General features: G+C 45.6%; 1 protein-coding gene across 3 annotated transcripts in view; it reads left to right on the top strand.

Moving 5' to 3' along the window:
* The window catches only part of map3k3 (mitogen-activated protein kinase kinase kinase 3), a 27964-nt gene extending 14363 nt beyond the window's left edge, over positions 1-13601 (top strand). For 2 of the 3 annotated variants that reach the window (XM_042084867.1, XM_042084866.1), the window contains 10 exons: positions 2713-2846; positions 3439-3512; positions 3703-3770; positions 4021-4119; positions 4475-4636; positions 4964-5112; positions 6695-6826; positions 7261-7390; positions 7817-7994; positions 9550-13601. In XM_042084867.1, the coding sequence (XP_041940801.1) occupies positions 2713-2846; positions 3439-3512; positions 3703-3770; positions 4021-4119; positions 4475-4636; positions 4964-5112; positions 6695-6826; positions 7261-7390; positions 7817-7994; positions 9550-9778 (1355 nt within the window). In that variant the 3' untranslated portion in view covers positions 9779-13601. The remainder of the gene's footprint in view (positions 1-2712; positions 2847-3438; positions 3513-3702; positions 3771-4020; positions 4120-4474; positions 4637-4963; positions 5113-6694; positions 6827-7260; positions 7391-7816; positions 7995-9549) is intronic. The other variant, XM_042084868.1, reaches the window with a different exon arrangement.
* Positions 13602-18987: the final 5386 nt, after the last annotated feature.

An 18987-nucleotide genomic window follows, 5' to 3' on the forward strand; every position in this document is an offset into this window, starting at 1 on the left:
CACACACACACATAAAAAAAACACACATGCAGGCAAGCAGGCACGCACACACACACACATATAAACACACACAGACACCATATTACCCCCACACACACACTCACAAGCGAACAAACACATGCGAACACACACACACAAAGACACATAAAACATACACATATGCAGGTAAGCAGACACACATACACAAAAGCAAACGCACACATGCACACACTCATTTAGATACACAAAAGTTGCAAGAGGAGATGGAGTAGGAGATGGAGACAAATTGACAAGTGTGATATATTTTTGTGGAGAGAATGTGCAGGATTGAGCGGCAGTCATATTTTGTACCGCTTTGCGGTACATCTAGTTTCTTTGCTTTTCATTGCATTATTGAATCTGAAATATACAGTATAATTCACACTACATTCTACAACTTATTCTATAACTGAAATGAAGGATAACTATGAGTGGGGATTGTACCTGTTATCTCAGAATTACGTCAAGCCATTACGTGTGGGCAGAGTTTCGTATTAGACTTTTTACACTGCATACTGTACCTTTGCAATGAAAAGAACAGTAACTGGGCCAGCAGTGACTTATATTACAGTAAACTTGCCATAAAATATATGATCAAGTGCTTTGAAGCAGGATTATTGAGTTTTGGTGTAAAAATAGCGAGCTACCTACCTTGAAAACAAAAAATAAATAACAAAAAAACCCTCAACAGCCCAGTTAGCACAGATAAAAGCTTGCTTTTGGCAATTAGCTGTGAAAGCTTTGCTTACATTATCAGCAGGGTGTTCCAACCCGATCAACAGAACTACATAGTGCTTAGGCTGGATGACCAGTGAAAACGACAGGTGTGTGTATCTGCCCTTCACAAGACCATATTCCTCATTTATTTGAAGCTGATACCAAATCGCAGGTAGTGGAAATTTGCATCATAGCATTACATAATAGGGTCTTTTAAACTCAGTAAGTATTTAGTCTAGCATAGCAGATTGGTGCTTCCCTATTTGACCCGTGTCTTGCAATCCCTTTACTTTCGCTATCTTTGTCATTGTTGTTCCTCTGGCAAAGTCTCTGTCATGTTCCTCCTACGGTAGTCTTGTACACACACACACACACACACACACACACACACACACACACACACACACACACACACACACAAACACGCACGCACACACACAAACACGCACGCACACACACACACACACACACAAACACGTACAATCACACACACACACACACACACACACACACACACACACACACACACACACACACACACTCTCTTCCTCCCTCATTCTGCCCCCCTCCCCCCTCCCCTCTCTCTCTGTTGTTTCTCTGACTTCCTCCTCCACTCAGTGGCTCCTCTTCCTTTTCCTGTTCACCATCACTAGCTGCTCTACAATGGCTCGCTGGACAGCAGCCAATCAGATTTCCAGACACTATTAGCCTGCCGTGCCATTGGCCTAGTTCAGACCAGGAGCTTTTTTAGCTTTTTAGAACAGGGAGATGTACCGAATGGGAGAGTGGTTTGTGTGTGCGCGTGTGCGCAAGCATGTGTGTATGTGTGTGTGTGTGTGTGTGTGTGTGTGTGAGAGAGAGAGAGAGAGAGAGAGAGAGAGAGAGAGAGAGAAAGACACACAGAAGGGGCACAGAAGAAGAGAGAAAGTTTTGGTGCGTGTGCGTATGTGTATTTGTGAGTCTGTTAATTTACTGTATGTGTATGTGTGTGTGTGTGTGTGTGTGTGTGTGTGTGTGTGTGTGTGTGTGTGACCATTAGTATGACATTTTTCTGTGAGATGGTGGCTGCATAAAAGCTCAATTTCTTTATAGTTCCCCCGCCTGGCAGTGGGGAAACTTTTCAAACAATTGCTTTATTCATTGTTTATAGCTGTAATAGCTCTTCCACTCTGAGCTGGATTTAATAAGCTCGGCGAGTCCATGACTGTAGTCGGCGCCAGTATCAGCACTGATGTTAGCGTGGGCAATTCATCACATAACTCTTACTCAGCTGGCACAATAAGGAGAGATCATTGCTCCAGTCTGTAGTGTAGGAACATTATGTAAGGATCTGTTCCAGTGTTTCAGTCGCAAAAAAGGAACAGTCATAGCTTCCACTTAAAAATCAAATGTTAATAGGATTGTATTCCCAAACTTGTGCATGACAACGGTAGACACACTGATGGAAACTGGGCAGTTCTGGATACAGGTGACGATAACTTGAGGAAGCTGTGCAGAATTCTTTTTTTTTTTTTTTTAAGTATATTTTTTGGGCTTTTTGCTTTTATTATGATAGGACAGTGAAGACAGACAGGAAGTGAATGGGAGAGAGAGATGGGGTGGGATCGGGACATGACCGCAGGTCGGACTCGAACCTGGGTCCCCGTGGGCACTCGGACCCGTGTATGGTACGGACGCTGTAGTCTGCTGCGCCACAGCGCCCCCAGCTGTGCCGGATTCTGTAGGATTCGAGTTGTACACAGCTACACAGCACTCTGCCATTGATTTGCAAATGTTGCATTGTATTTATTACAGTGCCACACGTGGTACCAATGTGACATTGCAAGAAAGCCTGGCTGACACTAGCTGGTTTGCATGCTTCAGTGGTCAACCCAGAGCATGACATTAATTAGGAGTTTTTTACATGAAAATGGTTGTTTTTCTTTTACTGTTTTTTTCTACCAAGAGATGACAGAGATGTTTTTTCTCCTCTCGCAGGCGCGCAGAACACTGGGAGGAGCTCTCCGCCCCCCGGCTACGTTCCTGAGCGGCAGCAGCGCATCGCCCGCCAGGGCTCCTACACCAGCATCAACAGCGAGGGCGAGTTCATCCCCGAGACCGGCGACCCCTGCGTAAGTCACAGAAGACCCAACTCTTTCAAGAGTACCTCCTCTCCTGACTTCTACCAATCCATGCACTTACCACACACACACACACACACACACACACACTTACACAGTCACAATCTAAATACATTGATGCACACATACAGTCAACATACAGTTGAGTTTCACTCAAACTTAACCATGTGTCATATCCAGCTGTGTGATCACACACTCCAAAAACCTCTTCACCCCCCCTACATTCTACCACTCTCTCCTTCAGTACACTTGACTAGTGCTTATACTCCTGCACTCTCATCCTCTGGTAGTAGTGTTTATTACTGTAGGATGTATTGCTACCTATATGGTCTCCTCTGCATTGCAGCTTGAATGTTACTCCTCATTTTGTAAGTTTCTCTGAATAACACACTCACACACACACACACACACACACACACACACACACACACACACACACTTACACAGTCACAATCTAAATACATGCACACATACAGTCAACATACAGTTTCACTCAAACTTAACCATGTGTCATATCCAGCTGTGTGATCACACACTCCAAAAACCTCTTTTCTCTCCTTTGCCTCCTTTGCCTTGTCCTTAGGTGCTGGGCCCCTGGAGTAGTGCTGAGAACTCTGTCTCTGGCAGCTGTCAATCACTCGACAGCAACTCAGACAGGTGAGGAAACTCGGGAGTGGGGGGTGAAATAGATGCACATCAGCTAAACACCTACACACAGTGAGGCACTTCAAGTCTATTTGGAAACTGAGGAAAAGTGGAAACTGAGGAAAGTCAGGGAGAAAGTCAGTTGCCTTCTGTTGGTGTTTGGCCCCAAAAACAAACTAACTCGTCGCTGCCATTCCCACAGTCCGTCCCTTAGGAAGTCACGCATGCACCGAGCGAAGAGTTACCCCGACAACCGCCAGGATTTTGCAGGTGGGTGCTGGAGATACTGCCTGGGCCAGACTGGCCTATATTCAGCCACGGCCAAACTGTTAGTGGCGCAACAGCGTGTGGCGTTTTTTGGGAAAGGATGCCACACTGTGTGTCTTGTCAGTTAAGCCTCCTCCATGCTCTTGTGAAAAAGTTGTTAGTGTTTGTCATCCTCACGGGCTTCCCATAATCCTCCTCTCTTTCCCCTGTCCCTCCCTCTCTGCCTCTCTCTCTCTCTCTCTCTTTGTTCCAGAAGAGAACCGCGAGAATCATGCCTATGACAAGGTTGGCAAGGGTGGAACATACCCACGGAGATACCATGTCTCCCTGCACCACAAGGACCTCAGTGAAGGTACTATACGCCTCTGTTGCCACAGCAACTCATCACACTCCCTCCTCCAGGCCCTGTCTCTGTTACCGTTAGCTTAGCTTGTAGCTTCCCCCCATCCCATCCATAGCTGTTAGCAATATTTCCCAGCATAGGGCTGCTGGGAGTCTACTGAGGCAGTTGTTGGCAGAACTGGGGCTGGTGAGCTTGGGCATGTTCCAGAGTCGCCCCTTTCAACTCTTTTCCCTTTTTCCCCAAAATGCCACGCCCTTGACTCCTGGCGGTCTCGGGGGCGGCCGCGACCTTCTTAGGGTCTCTAAGCCTCTTTTGCATTTCATGCTCTCGTGGTGACGCTGTGGCGTCTGTTGTTCCCCCGCAGGGCGGCGGACGTTTCCACGGATCCGGCGGCCGCAGGGGAACCTGTTCACCCTGGTGCCGTCGCGGCGCTCGCTCAACGGCAGCGAGGAGAGCCTGAGCAGCTGGCAGATGGTGGACGCCCAGGGACGCCTCCGGCCGCAGGACAGACCTGTCGCCCACAAGTGTGAGTGGGAGAGGCCCAGTTACAAACACACACACACACACATGTTCATGCACACAAGCATGCATACACACGCATGCACACACACATGAACACAGCAAAATCAGATGGACATACACACATATGCATGACACATCCATATGACACATACATATGACATATACAGTCTTACTTGCCTACCCATGATACAGTGCTGTTTCCTTTAGGTTTCATGCTTTTTAATGTCACATTCTGCCAGTGCATGACCATCAATGAAAGATACAGGTAGTGTAAGACCCATGATGGTGAACTGTGTCCTAACCCTGCTGTCTCTCCATTTGACCCCTGCAGCCCCTAGTGCCCCCGTCACGTGGCGGAGGGGCAAGCTGCTGGGCCAGGGGGCCTTCGGCCGGGTCTACCTCTGCTACGACGTGGACACGGGCCGGGAGCTGGCCGCCAAGCAGGTCCAGTTTGACCCAGACAGCCCGGAGACCAGCAAGGTAAGACCTTGCGGAAGCTCGCTGCTCACTGGAGCAGCCACATGCACCAAAACAAAAACACACACTTCACTTTCTCAAGTCCTGCCTTCTCACGAGGTGCTGGTACACACACACACAAACACACACACACGCGCACACAGACACGCACGCACAGACACACGCACACAGACACGCAGAAGGAGAGACAGGGAGTTAGGGCAGACATCCAGGATCTCCAGTCACAGTTACAGGCACAGCTAAAGGACACTGGAACCGTTGGATGGAATAACTGTAGCATGGAAAAAAGAGCTCCCTCTCTCCCTCTCTCCCTCTCTCTCTCTCTCTCTCTCTCTCTCTCTCTCTCTCTCTCTCCCTCTCTCTCTCTCTCTCTCTCTCTCTCTCTCTCTCTCTCTCTGTCTCTCTCTCTCTCTGTGGAACCCAGGCCTGGGATGAAATCTATCCCTGACTGCAGGGGAAGCCAAACCACAACCAACCCCGTGGTGGAGCGCTGCGTAAGCCTCCACAGCTGTGTTTGTTTATGTTTGTTTTTGTGTGTTTGTGTTTGTTTCAAGGTTCAGGTTTTTGCCTCGTGATGCCTCTAGTGCGCACAATACGAAGCCAGCATGGCACAAGAAGAGGGGGGAAAGGCCGAGAGAAAAACAGACTTTCAGTGTCTCTCTTTTTTCTCATTCTCTCTATCTTGTTTCCTTGCGCTCTCACTGTATTTTTTTGAAATCCTTTCCTGTCTACCCCTGAAAAAACATGCACTGTCACTTCCTGTATCTCAGTGGAGGGGGAGGGGGTAGTGGCTGTGTGCTGTGTTTGTAAGCATGATGTGTGCCCATGTCTGTGTGTGTGTGTGTGTGTGTGTATGTGTGTGTGTGTTTGTGTGTGTGTGTGTGTGTGTGTGCGCGTTTGTGCGTGTATGTGTGTGTGTGTTTGTGTGTGTGTGTGTGTGTGCACGTTTGTGCGTTTGTGCGTGTGTGTGTGTATGTGTGTGTTTGTGTGTTTGTGTGCATGTTTGTGTATAGTGGGAGTATTGGGACCTTCTGTTGCCTCCCTTTTCCAGGCATATGAACTTACATTCATATGCACTTACGCACAACCCCAGACACTCACACACATACACAATCACACACACACACACACGCACACACACACACACACACACACACACAAACACACACATCATGACTTGTGGATGCCCTGATATTAATCAGTTGTTGTTTAATCCTAAAGTCTGGCATTTTAATGAGGTCTGGTAGCACAAATTTGTGCTAATTTATGTACATTTCTTACTTTCTCTCTCTCTCTCTCTTTTTGTCTCTCATCCCTTCTCTGTGGCAATCGTTCAGGCAGTCCAGTGGAGGTTGTTTCATGGGGGAGTTGGTTTGTCTCTGTGTCTCTTGTAAACCTTATCTGACCCTGTCTGTCTTTCTCTCTCACTTTATCTCGCTGTGACATTTGGTTTTGTTATGGTTAGAAGTGATTGTTAAAGTTCTCTCTCTTTCCCTCTCTCTCCTCCCCCTCTTTCTCTTTCTTCCTCTCTCTCTCTCTCTCTCTCTCTCTCTCTCTCTCTCTTCCTCTCTCTCTCTCTCCTCAGGAGGTCAGTGCTCTGGAGTGTGAAATTCAGCTGCTGAAGAATCTGCACCACGAGCGCATTGTCCAGTACTACGGCTGTCTGCGGGACCACAATGAGAAGACCCTCACCATCTTCATGGAGTACATGCCAGGGGTACGACGACACCCTCTCTCACACCCCACACAATCTTACCACCAGACTGACTGACTGGTAGCTTCTTGTCACCATGAGCAACTGACTTCATCATGAGCCTTTGGCTTTGTCCTGTCACATTCAACACAGATGAAAAGGATTGAAGGTTTACAGCCAATTTCATCATTTTGTTTTCTTGAAAAGGCAGTCGATCTGGTCCTCATGTGAGAATTGCCAGAGAGACGGTCTTTGATCTGACAGTTTCTTCCGAAACAATTTGCAGCATCCTGGCTGTCTGAATAGATGCATGACAATGTAGAGGGATTAATGTCATGAGTTGAACTATGATGATTGAACTATGATACTTTAGCAGTCATTACCAGGGTGCTGACAGAGTGATGTGACAGGCAGAGTCAGGACAGTGTTGTGTAAACAGTCGTGTCTCTGTGTGCCAGGGCTCGGTGAAGGACCAGCTGAAGGCGTACGGGGCGCTGACGGAGAATGTGACCCGCAAATACACGCGGCAGATCCTGGAGGGCATGTCCTACCTCCACAGCAACATGATCGTCCACAGAGATATCAAAGGTAAAGATGTCTGGAGCAGTGATGGGATCCTTGCCCTGTAGACAGAGTTATCCACAGACAAGCACATCACCATGAGGTGCTTTTGTGGAGCACTGAATCCACATTAGACTAAGGTTTTTTTTTTGTTCAAAGTGTTGAAATGAATGTGCAGTAGATATATTATAAAATAAGGTCTAAATTAAATAAAAGTGTACGTTTTAGGATTAATCACCTTGTTGTCACGTTGTTTTGGCCTAATAAACAGAGTGAGCTTGTAGAGGTTGGAGCCGTACCACAGTCATGCTAAAGGGAAGCATCATCAATGTCATGGGTCCTTCTGACACCTTTTATTGCAAACTGAAGATCCTGTTGTCAGTAACCTTTGTAGAACCATCTGCGAAGATGAGCTGTTCCCTTTTTGACCCCCTTGAGTCCTGTTCCACACAGGTGCCAACATCCTGCGGGACTCGGTGGGTAACGTGAAGCTGGGCGACTTCGGGGCCAGCAAGCGCCTGCAGACCATCTGCATGTCCAGCACAGGCATCCGCTCCGTCACAGGCACGCCGTACTGGATGAGCCCGGAGGTGATCAGCGGCGAGGGATATGGACGCAAGGCTGACGTCTGGTAATATAATAATAATAATAATAAGCTTTATTTGTATAGCCCCTTTCATACACAGAATGCAGCTCAAAGTGCTTTACATTTGAAGCATGTAACACAATAATAGTCAGTCAGTCATTATCAATCACTTTCACTTTTCTTCATTGCTGTGGCCGTTTATGATCCAATCAGCAACATATCAGAAATATAGTGTATTGTAGTAATATGTAGTATTGTGCCCCAGCACATTGCCCGCTCCACTAAGATCAACACCCAGACAAGAGAGCCGGGAATCTGGGAGTCTGTGTGACTGTGGGTCACAAACCCAACACAAGGCCATGGAAAAAATGCCTTGATTTGTGTAACACCTTTTACTAGGTTATTTGAGGGTTATGTATTAACACTGCCTGTAAGATACAATGTCTGAGTGTGAACTGTGACTGTCATTGTGACAGAAGAGGTCTTGAAAGGAGATGCTATCAAGGCGATATGTTTGGCATAGCTGCTGTTCTTTCAGCTCAAATCACATACAAATATTTAAGAGGCTGCAAGTTCTGACGCTGATCCCACATGACACTTTTTTTCATGAGACAAAATTTGCCTTCAGTGGACCTGTTGCCAGGATACAGCCTAATTAGTTGTCAAAGCCAGTGAAAGTGTGAGATGTTTTGACCGCTGGAATATTGGCGTTTGTTAACGAGACAGAATCATAATGAGAGTGGGTGGGGCTGCTGTCTCCTGTCTTCTCATTGGCTAACTGCCCTAGTGGGCTGAGACTGGGCATCCTCAGCTGCACCGCTCCATGGCTCATTCTGTCCACTCAAAGCTGTGGGAACCCCTGTGTGGTCAGTGGACGGTGGGAATGGCAGTGAAGGGGAAAAGAAACATTCCTAGAGGAGAGAAAGTTCTATTTTAGGACCGAAAGGAAAGGAAAGACATTTTTCGGAAAAGGAACAGATCTATTTTTAGAGAGGGAAGGCATATTTAAAGGGCAATGTTTTTTTTTAACACACATGCAAACAAAAAGTTTAAAACCCAGGCAGACCCAAAACATGCAAGGTCCTTTAAAGGGGAGCGTCGTCCTGCCATCCAGGGATTCTCCTCTACTATCTGATTGGCTGTTTCCATCAGGAAAGAGATGCTATTGGCTGAGAGCCAGTCTGCACTGGTTGGGTGGAATGTTCCGAGTTCTGAGTACCCCTGGGGGCCAGGAACGTAGGCATGCCGGGATAGCTTCCACACACACACATACACACACACACACACACGCACACACACTCCTAGCTCTATCAGTGCTCTTTGCCGGTGCTGCCTCTTGGAGCCAGCAATAACAGGATTTAATTGTCAACAATTTTGCCAGGAAAAAGTTTCCACCAAAACATTCCTGCAATCCTGGAAATAAAAGCCTGGAGAGTAGCATACTGTTGCACTGTTATGTGGAGTGTGTGTGTTTGTGTGTGTGCGTTAATCTGTGAATGGATGTCATGACTTTAATAAAGTGTTAATTAGTTTTAAGTGCCACACGTAAAAGAATGTTTATCCCTGTGTTTGTGTGTCTGTCTGTGTCACTGCATAACAGGAGCCTGGGCTGCACTGTGGTGGAGATGTTGACTGAGAAGCCCCCCTGGGCTGAATACGAGGCCATGGCGGCCATCTTTAAGATCGCCACACAGCCCACGAACCCCTTGCTACCGTCCCACATCTCCACCCACACGCACGACTTTGTGCGCAGCATCTTTGTGGAGGCCAAGAATCGCCCCAGCGCTGAGGAGCTCCTCAGACACCCTTTCTCGCAGATCCAGTGCTGAGGGCACCTTGGCCCCACTGGCTCATCTACCCGCTTCCCAGGCTTTTGGGGCCTACAGCAGCATCCCTCCAGATGGACAACATATTTACATGAGCAGTCAAAGTGCTCCTCCAGGTCAGCTAAATCCACAGCACTACCAAATGTTCAACAGGTCACCTGATTTCCACAATCCTTCCGAGTCACAAGATGTTTGCCTTATTCAGTTGCGTATGTTATGTAATTCCAGTTCTCCGAACAGCAGGTGGCGCCACAGGGTGTGCTACCACTTTTATGTCCAACCTACAGGGAGATGAACAAGCCAATTGTGTTGCCATGTCCAGGGAGCTTATTGCTCCTATGTTATCAAAGGAGTAATTGACTGACACAGACACACATGTACACACATGTATACATAAACACACACACACACACACACACACACACACACACACACACACACACACATACACATACACACACACAGAAACACTCACATACACACACATACACATTGAGGTTTCATTTTTCATGCTCGACACCGGGTTGTTCACGTATACGGAAGCATTGCATGCATGCTTGCTGAAATGAGCTGACTGTTACAGAACTGAACGGGTACCAAAAAGTTAAAGCCTCTCCCTCTCCCTCTCATATGTTGTGCCAAAGTGACCAGTTGTCCTATACACACCTCACACAGGCACGGGGGTCATAACATGACCGATATGATTGATGTTTTTTTTATTTTGCTTTTCATTCCGTCCAGCCGGTTTAAATTATTTAAATGTCTTTACAATTTTTTTTTGTTGTGTCATGTTTTATTATGTTTTGTTTAGATGAATGTTTTTAGCCAAACAGAGGAACTTTTAGCCGGGTAGTTTTGATAAGCTTTAGGTTTGCCCTCTGTTTGACCCCTGCTGCAGCTGCCTGCCTCAGCATGTCCTTTAAAAGTAGAGTTAGGATTCTTTAAAGGTAGGGTAAGCGATGGTAAGCTACTTTTCTAACATGTAACCATTTTTGTAACATTCAGCGAATATCTCCTCATCATTTGTTAGCTCTTCATTCTCTGAGAACACTGTAAAAAAAACCCGGTCTTCTTCCACAGCCCTGGCTCCGTGAACTGGAAACAAAGAAAGGTGGGGCAGCATGTCCCTCAAACAATAACAAAACACTGTGTGGGGTTTCTCGGGGAGCACTGAAGGGAGGGGTGAGCTACCTCTCTGGTGTGTTTTGTTTGGTCTTTGGTTCAAATACAATGTAAGTCGCCTTAGACAAAAGTGTTTTCCAAGAAACATAAACATAAACACAAACGTAAACAAACACGTCATCCAGCATCGCTTACCCTACCTTTAACCACCCACAGTGGAATGCTCCAGGGTTGCCATAGAGACACAATTGCCCAACACGGGGAAAGATGCTCTTGCTTGCCCCAAGGCGCTGTGGTTACTATGGTTACACACTTCAAGTGCAGTATGTGTACTTTTCTCTGGGTGTACATAGCCGTTGCTGATGGCTGATGGTATGGCCATAAGTGAGGACCCTTAGCTGTGCTGGGTTCAGGCCTTTGCCCTGTGGTCCATTACAGTCACAGCACTTGCAGGGGGAAGGTAGGCATCCAGTCCTCAACAAGAAGCTGCAGAATAGACAGATTCATCTTTTTCTCATTGATATGAGGTTAAACCAAAGACAAACAGCACGTGACATGACAATCTGGCACAGACCCTCATGACATTTCACATTTAGGGCCCTAATTTGAATGATGAAAAAAGTCTTAAGTCTAACTAAAGCTAATTTAACAACTAGGCTAAATCAATTAGCTGATTTACTGTAACACAGGGCTGACAACTCGCTGATTGTGAGACTCATTCATTTGATTGGCTCCACACGCTCTCACGCCAATCCAATGTGTGAGAGTTGGCCCTGTTAACACCATGAGCAAGACCTTACCCTCAAACACTGAGTCTGCTCAATGCTCCCACATGGCACAAGACAGCTATAGTTCATGCAGGAGAACTTTGCTTGTTGATAGACTTTGCACTTTGCCTGGCATTTAAATTTGGGCCCCAGGTGTTCAAATGATTTTAATAGTCACATCCGCTGTCCCAGCAACCTTTTCTGAAAGTGATTGGCAGTGGCAAAGTGAACAATGATGATCTCATTGGTCTGGTTCTGTTGTGACATATTGTGGAAGAGGATGAGACATCACAGTGCTCTTCTTACTGAGTACCTTCATAACATAGTGGCTGACTAAGTCCAGAATTCAGAACAGGTGAAACCTAAAGCAAGTCAGATACAAAAGGCAGCAGCTAAGTGTCTTCAGACCTTCAAGTAGAAATATTCCTATAGAAGCATGAGGGGAAAGAAGTCACTGCTGCAAAGCCAATAACTTGCAATCTATCCTTTGTTGTTGTTGTTTTATTTTTAATTTTATGTGTTGCCACAGCATGGTAAAACCTAAAGTGCCGTCAGTTTTGTTCAAATGTAGATAATCTGCTACATGCATGTCAAAGACAAAAGTCAGTGGTCACTCTGGCCTAAAAGAGAGGTGTTAGTGCCTTAAGCTCAATGCAGCAGTGTTTTGTTAAACCCATTTGGATCATAGCACTTTTGAAAATGAATGTTTCATTGCTGTTCCTTTACCAGTTGTGTTTTACTTCAGCCTTTGGGTTTTATTATGCTTTAATGTGAAATTCTTTCATTTATTTATATCTGGCCAAAGGTTTGTTATTGTGTTTTGGCCAAAGGTTTGTTTTATTTCTTCTTTTTTGTGTATCAAAAAAAAAACACAAGCATAAATATATTTTTATATATTTTATAAGATATTGAGTCTAGACCAATCAACATTTGAGTAAGCTTATGTTAGAAACATCAGAGATTTCTACTGTTTTTTAAAGGACATAAAAGAAGTAGTTCCAGATAGTAAAAGCAGCTGGTTTTGCAGAGAGAGAGAGCACAGTTTATGTTTGTGTGTATTTGTTTAAAGGGCTGGATGAAGTGTCAGCTCTAAATGGCCAATCCTGTACCAAGGCTGGGCTTTGGCTGGCTAGTAAATTGCAATTGGGTCCATGGCAGATAAGTAGAGAATGATTTCCAAGTCATGTGTGAGAGATTGAGTGTATGTTTGTGTGTTGCATTGTGGTCTATGGGAGCATTGAGCATGCATGATGAAGAGAGCAAAAAGACAGAGTGAATGGTTTCGCACAGATGTGGTCAAGTCAGGAGTGGAGGTCAGTTTGGGGCCTTTATTTTCACTGTGGGAGACTTGAGAGATTTAAAAGATGGACGGGTTCAGCCCAGCTGCCTGGTACAGCGCATTGGCCACAAGAGGGCGCAGCTTCACCTGGCCGTATGACGACTTTGTTTAGCTCAGGGTTCTGGAGGTCCTCCTGCCGCAGCAATCCGACCACAGCGCCACCTGGTGCCTTTTTTGTATTTCAACGTTTCATTCTTTCTTTAATGACATTGTTTTTTTTCCATATCAACTTGTTTTTGTTTTAATTTTTTATTTGTCTCTGTGTCTGAATGGAAGACAGAGGACTAAACTAAAGAACTATTTTCTTGGGATGTTAACGACGTGTTGCTCGTGACTCGAGTGAGATATTAAAAGGCTGCTAGAGTGAGTGACTCAAGGCAGCTAGAAATCAGTATTCACAAAGTTTTGGAAGACCTTGTTTGATAAAAAAAGAAAATTAAATCTTTTTTAAAGTGAACCCTGGGGTAAGCAGAAGATTTCCAACTGATGAATTTCTATATAAATACATGAATGAATATGTATCACGACGGTGGACTTGCAGTGCAAAGTCCAGTGTATCAAAGTTATTTACAATAAAGAAAAGCATTATGTTGAAATATCCCATCTGTCTTGTCTGGTTCTTGGTTTGTAATGGCCACTCTGGTGGACGAGAGCCTGCTGGTATTTTGCCAGGAAGTCCAGTCCAGTTCTGTGGTGCAGTGTGATTACTCCTCATCAGCCTGGACACATTTATTCTTCAAGGCCACACACACACACACAAACACACACACACCAAAGACTTTGAAAACAGTATTAATCACAAAAGGTATGTGTGTGATTGTGTGTAAAATAATATCTGCCTGACAGGCCTGTGTCCTCCTCACTGGATTTATTCTAAATTAAATACTCACAAGTGCAGTGTTCCAAAAGGTCTGTGTATAAAACTGTGTGTGTTGCTGTGTGTGTGTGTGTGTGCGCGCGCACGCGTCCTTAGCCTGGACTGCATCAGACACTGCTGCCGGTGGCCTCTAGCTGTCTGTGAGGCCGCCTGGAGCACATTGGCCAGTCACCATCATCTCTTTCAATAGGGACCTTTCATTATAGTCAAGAGAAGGGAAGCTACTGAACTGATGTCTTTTTTGTGTGAAATCATTCCTGTCTTTACTTGTTTCGTTCTGCCTCCTTCTCTTTCTCTGTCTCTCTCTCTCTCTCTCTATCTAATTGCCTGTCTCTGAAGTGAATGAAAGCAGAGAGAGAGAGAGAGAGAGAGAGAGAGAGAGAGAGATGGCTGCCCAAGAAAGTAACAGTGGGACAGAGAGAGGCTTTAAGACAAACAAAGGTTCCTTTACGTGTCTGGTGGAACTGCTCAACGGCTGGCAGCAGTTGTTTTATTGCCTTGTTTTCTTGCAAACATGTTTGAAGCCTGTGTGTGTGTTTTGCCACAGAAACTACACTTTGTTGCTATGGAGCATTGTGAGCTCTGCTCTAGATGTGCCAGGTCGGTAGAGAGCCCTGAAACATCAGGCAAGGTCAGAACTAAATCTCCATGTCCTGAATCAGTTTTCAAATTGCTTTCTCTTAGATGAACAAGTCTTGCTGTCTTGCCAGATTTTCTCAATGTGTTGCAATTTCTCCTAGCAAGAAGTCCCCACAATTCTTATTGAGAACTAAAATCCCTCCAGATCTCTATGTAAAACTATTGTATGATTAGGCATGTAACCATAGGCATGAGAGGTATGTACATATGGTTTGGAGCTCTGTTGACATCTGCCCAGTTGCTGTCAGACAGAATTCCTGGCCATGTTGATGTTGGGACCCCCAACATTCCTATGCATCCCAATCCCCCCACCCCCCAGCTAACCCACCCTCTTCCCCACAAAGGGCCTTTTGTCCGGCTATGGGACAGGAGTAATCCCCCCTCTCCCTCTATTTTATCCATGGGGGCGATTGCGCCTTTGTGTCATGGTGTGGCAGAGGTGTTCCCAAAAATCCAGCCCCCACCCGACCACAAGCCCCCGTCCCAGTCCCTGTCAACCTCTGGCCATGCAGTCCTCTGACATGCCAATACTGTACACCTCCAAACACACACACACACACACACACACACACGCACGCCTCACTGGACCAACTGAAAAATAACTGGGAGTGTGTTATTGCCATGTATACTGTATTCTGAAGTAGAGTTGTGTTTTGTACCTGTGCAAGTGTACGAGCTACAGTAGATGCTTACTGTGTGTGTGTGTGTGTGCGTCTTTGTGTATTAAAGCATCTTTGTTTGTTTGTGTGTCTGTGTCTGTGTTGTGTGTGTGTGTGTGTGTGTGTGTGTGTGTGTGTGTGTGTGTTAACTGGTATGTGTCTGATCCTCTGGAACCCCATCAGTTATGCTGACAGAGGGTTGGATGGGGGTAGCAGTGTCCCCATGGGCCTTTGTTGCGGGTGATCTGGGCTTTGTAGAGGGGGGCACATTGCTCTCTGTCCTCCACTATTTTGGGGAGGGAGGGCTGGTCCATCATCCTTAGCCCCAAACTGTGACCAGACATTGTTTTGGAGAAGGTTACTGGCCAGTGCTGCTATCTGGCTTGGCTGTCTGTGTCTGTTATTGCTATTTGTCTTTTTCCCACTGTTCTACTAACACTCCGGATGTGTCTGGAAGCGGACTGTTCCCGTAAATCAAATTCAAATATTCAGTACTTTTCTTTCAAGAAATAATGGCATTAAAAAAGGGTTTTGAAATTATTTTGAAGGAGAGTGCCTTGGAATTCCTTTTTTCAATACTATTTTCCAACTGTTTTATAACCACCCGCCTCACAGATACACTTACACAGTCTTAGACACTCACACTCTCACACACACACATATATACACAAACACACACACACACACACACACACACACACACACACACAAACACACAAACACACACACACACATACACACACACACACACACACACACACACACACACACACACACACACACACACACCTTCAAGACAAAGTTAAGGCAGACAGGAAAGTAGAAAGAACAAGCTCTCCTGAATGAAAGGGGTAGTCTTGCAGTCTGGGGGCCATTTTAGCCTGGCAGTAGATCAGTCCTCAGGGGCGACATTAGGATTCCACTCCAGTCCTCAGCCCCTCCCCTCCATCGCCTCCCCCCTCACTCTCAACACATGAATCAGCTGTTTGACTCAACCTCTTCCTGGCTCCTGAAAACCAACCACAGAATGGGGAGAGAAGGGAGGGGGGGGCATCAGGTGATTCTTTGCTGTCTGTTTATTCTGTTCCTTTCTCCCATTTTCTTCTGCATTCCACACTTGTGTTTTGTTTATTGATTTCTTTTTTCATGAGATGATGCCACTGCCACAGTTTCTTTCACTATTTTATTCTACTCTCTTCTCTTCCTTTCTCTCCATCTCTCTCTCTCTCTCTCTCTCTCCCTTTCTCTGAATGCTTACTCTCCAAGGGTGATTCCCCCAGTGACAGGATCTGAGGCAACCACAGTGGGCTCCCCAGCCATCCAGGGGGCCAATACGCTCCAAAGGGGACTTCATGATGACACCATCCCGTTAATCCTCTGCGGCAGGACTTACAGTGAGCCCGCCGCCCGCCCGCCCGCCTTTTTACCCTCCATTAACAAGGGCCCTATTTCAATTGCAGTTACCCTGAAAAGTACTCCCAGTCATTTCTAAGCCCACTGACTTCTTCAGACCACGGTTACCATCTAACAGACTAGGCACACAACAACCTTAGTGGGGTTTATTTACCGTCTGGCTGGAGCCTTCCAGTTCCCACAGTAAGCTGGGGTGAATGGGAGGAGCAGGTGATGTAAGTTTTACTACTGAATTAATGACAAAGAAAAAGCTCCCGCTGATGTTACGATACTGGTGCAGGTTCCTGTCAGCTGCAACTACACCTTGCCAAAGCCAATGTGAATGGTTAGAGAGGGCGTTTGGACTTAGAAAGTGTTCTATCTAATTATCTAGTTACCATGAGCAACTGGTAGTGGGGAGGAGGGTATTTTAGTCCGGTCATTCTGTCTCTCCATCTGTTTGTGACTGTGTTAGGGTTAGGGTTAGGGTCACCATATCTCCGTCCTTCAACATGATCATCCTGATTCGCCACTGAATTTTGATGATGGAATTTGGTTTCCCTTTGGTTAATATTGTGTGACCAGGACGAGGGTCTGCAGTCGCCCGACTGGTCTTGTTGCTGATGTCTAGATTTAAAGACTTCATTTGATCATACTGCTTGAGCTAATCAACCGTGAAAGCAGGTTGTTATATCTTGAGTATGTCTTACGCTATCTGTCCAATGCAAATTCACTCTCTGTTGGTCTGTCACTCACTTCACATCCTCTACACCTGTATTACAAGTGGCATCTTCCATTGTTCAGCTCTTGGACCTGTCCTGCTCCAGACCCCTGGGATGATACTGCCAAGATATCAAACCCAATAAAATGTGTAACCTGGTCAGAATGCATGAAATATTACTAATATACATATTATAGATATTTCCGAATATATGCCACAGTCTATGTAAGTCACAAAATGTAAACATGGTGTTTTGTTTTTGTCCATGAGCTATATGCAGATCCTCAAATAGTTCTACAGTCACCTCTTTGTGTGTCACTGGTGCATACATAAGCTGTTTATCTGTTTCATAATTCTGCTCAACCCCAGCAGGGTTCACAATTATGTTGTGGGGACAATGCAGTTTCAAACTTCTCCTTTCTACCCTGAGCATGATGCAACAGAAGCTGTTATTGTTGTTCAAGTTCAAATGCATTTATCATAATTAATCATTGAAGGCAGTGAAAAATAAGTCTATTTTTACTTCTTTTTAAAACAGGGTACAGTTAGGTCAGATCTGATCTCCATTGTTCCAGCAGTGTGATGCCTAATTACTTCTAACTACTTATAATGTGATCGATGGAGCTTCCATGATGGGAGCACATGATTCTAAGGCCCTTGGGTTCATGTCAGGCCTCCAGAGCCCACTGCCAGCCCTCCAGAGTCGAGTCAACTAAAGTTCAACCATAAATCCTTTGAAGTGATTGTCCCGTTGAGGTCTCCATGGCGATAGGGTGGCAATAGATTTGAGACGGGTCTCCTGCTGGTTTCTCCCAGCTGGTCGGGCTCATTGCTACCTGGTACATGACGTTGTGCTGAGGGGACAATAGACTCTGACCATGCTCATGGATTTGTCTAACAAGCTTAACTCTATTAAGTCTGTTGCTCAATGTGCCACTGTGAAACTGACACATCTTTCTAAGAAGACTTGATATTTTCACTTAATATACTAATGGCTTTGTGCAGAAAACTACTCTTTCAAAAGTCTAGAAAACTTGACACAACATTTCCCAAGTCTGTCAGTGGCTCCTCTGTGTTCCAACGTGTATTATTTCATTCATTCTTAAAAAACTGAGTTTGTATATTTTATAGACATTATCTATTTATTGACCAACTTTTTGATTGATTAATCACTCTTAGCTTGAAGCTTGTGATTCTGTAAGTGTAGAAATAATCGAGCAGGCATGGTTTAGAGGCATTATTGTCTCACTGTGTCTTTCGATGGTTCAGATTAGCACAAAAGGAAATAGCCATCTAAACTAATGCACCCATATCTTTCTCTATTCTTTTTTCTACCCATTACATAATCGTGCCAGTGTTCCGTGACATCATTACCCTCCTGCAGAGACAGGGAACGAAAAACAGTCTCACCAGAGAGGAGAGGACAGGAGCAGAGAGGAGAAAGGGAGGAGGAGGAGGAGAGAGAGAGAGAGAGAGAGGATGAGAGAGAGGGAGGAGGAGGAGAGAGGAAGGAGGAGGAGAGAGAGGGAGAGAGAGGATGAGAGAGAGGGAGGAGGAGGAGAGAGGAAGGAGGAGGAGAGAGAGGGAGGGGTGGCGTGAGGTGTAGAGAAGAGGTAAAGGTGGTCAACAAACAAGATTTAGATGCTTTGACCAAGCCGTGTAGATTTCATATGGGCTCACCTTGGGCTGTGGGCCT

The sequence above is a fragment of the Alosa sapidissima genome, chromosome 3, assembly GCF_018492685.1.
Source record: "Alosa sapidissima isolate fAloSap1 chromosome 3, fAloSap1.pri, whole genome shotgun sequence".
Classification (NCBI taxonomy): Eukaryota; Metazoa; Chordata; class Actinopteri; order Clupeiformes; family Clupeidae; genus Alosa; species Alosa sapidissima.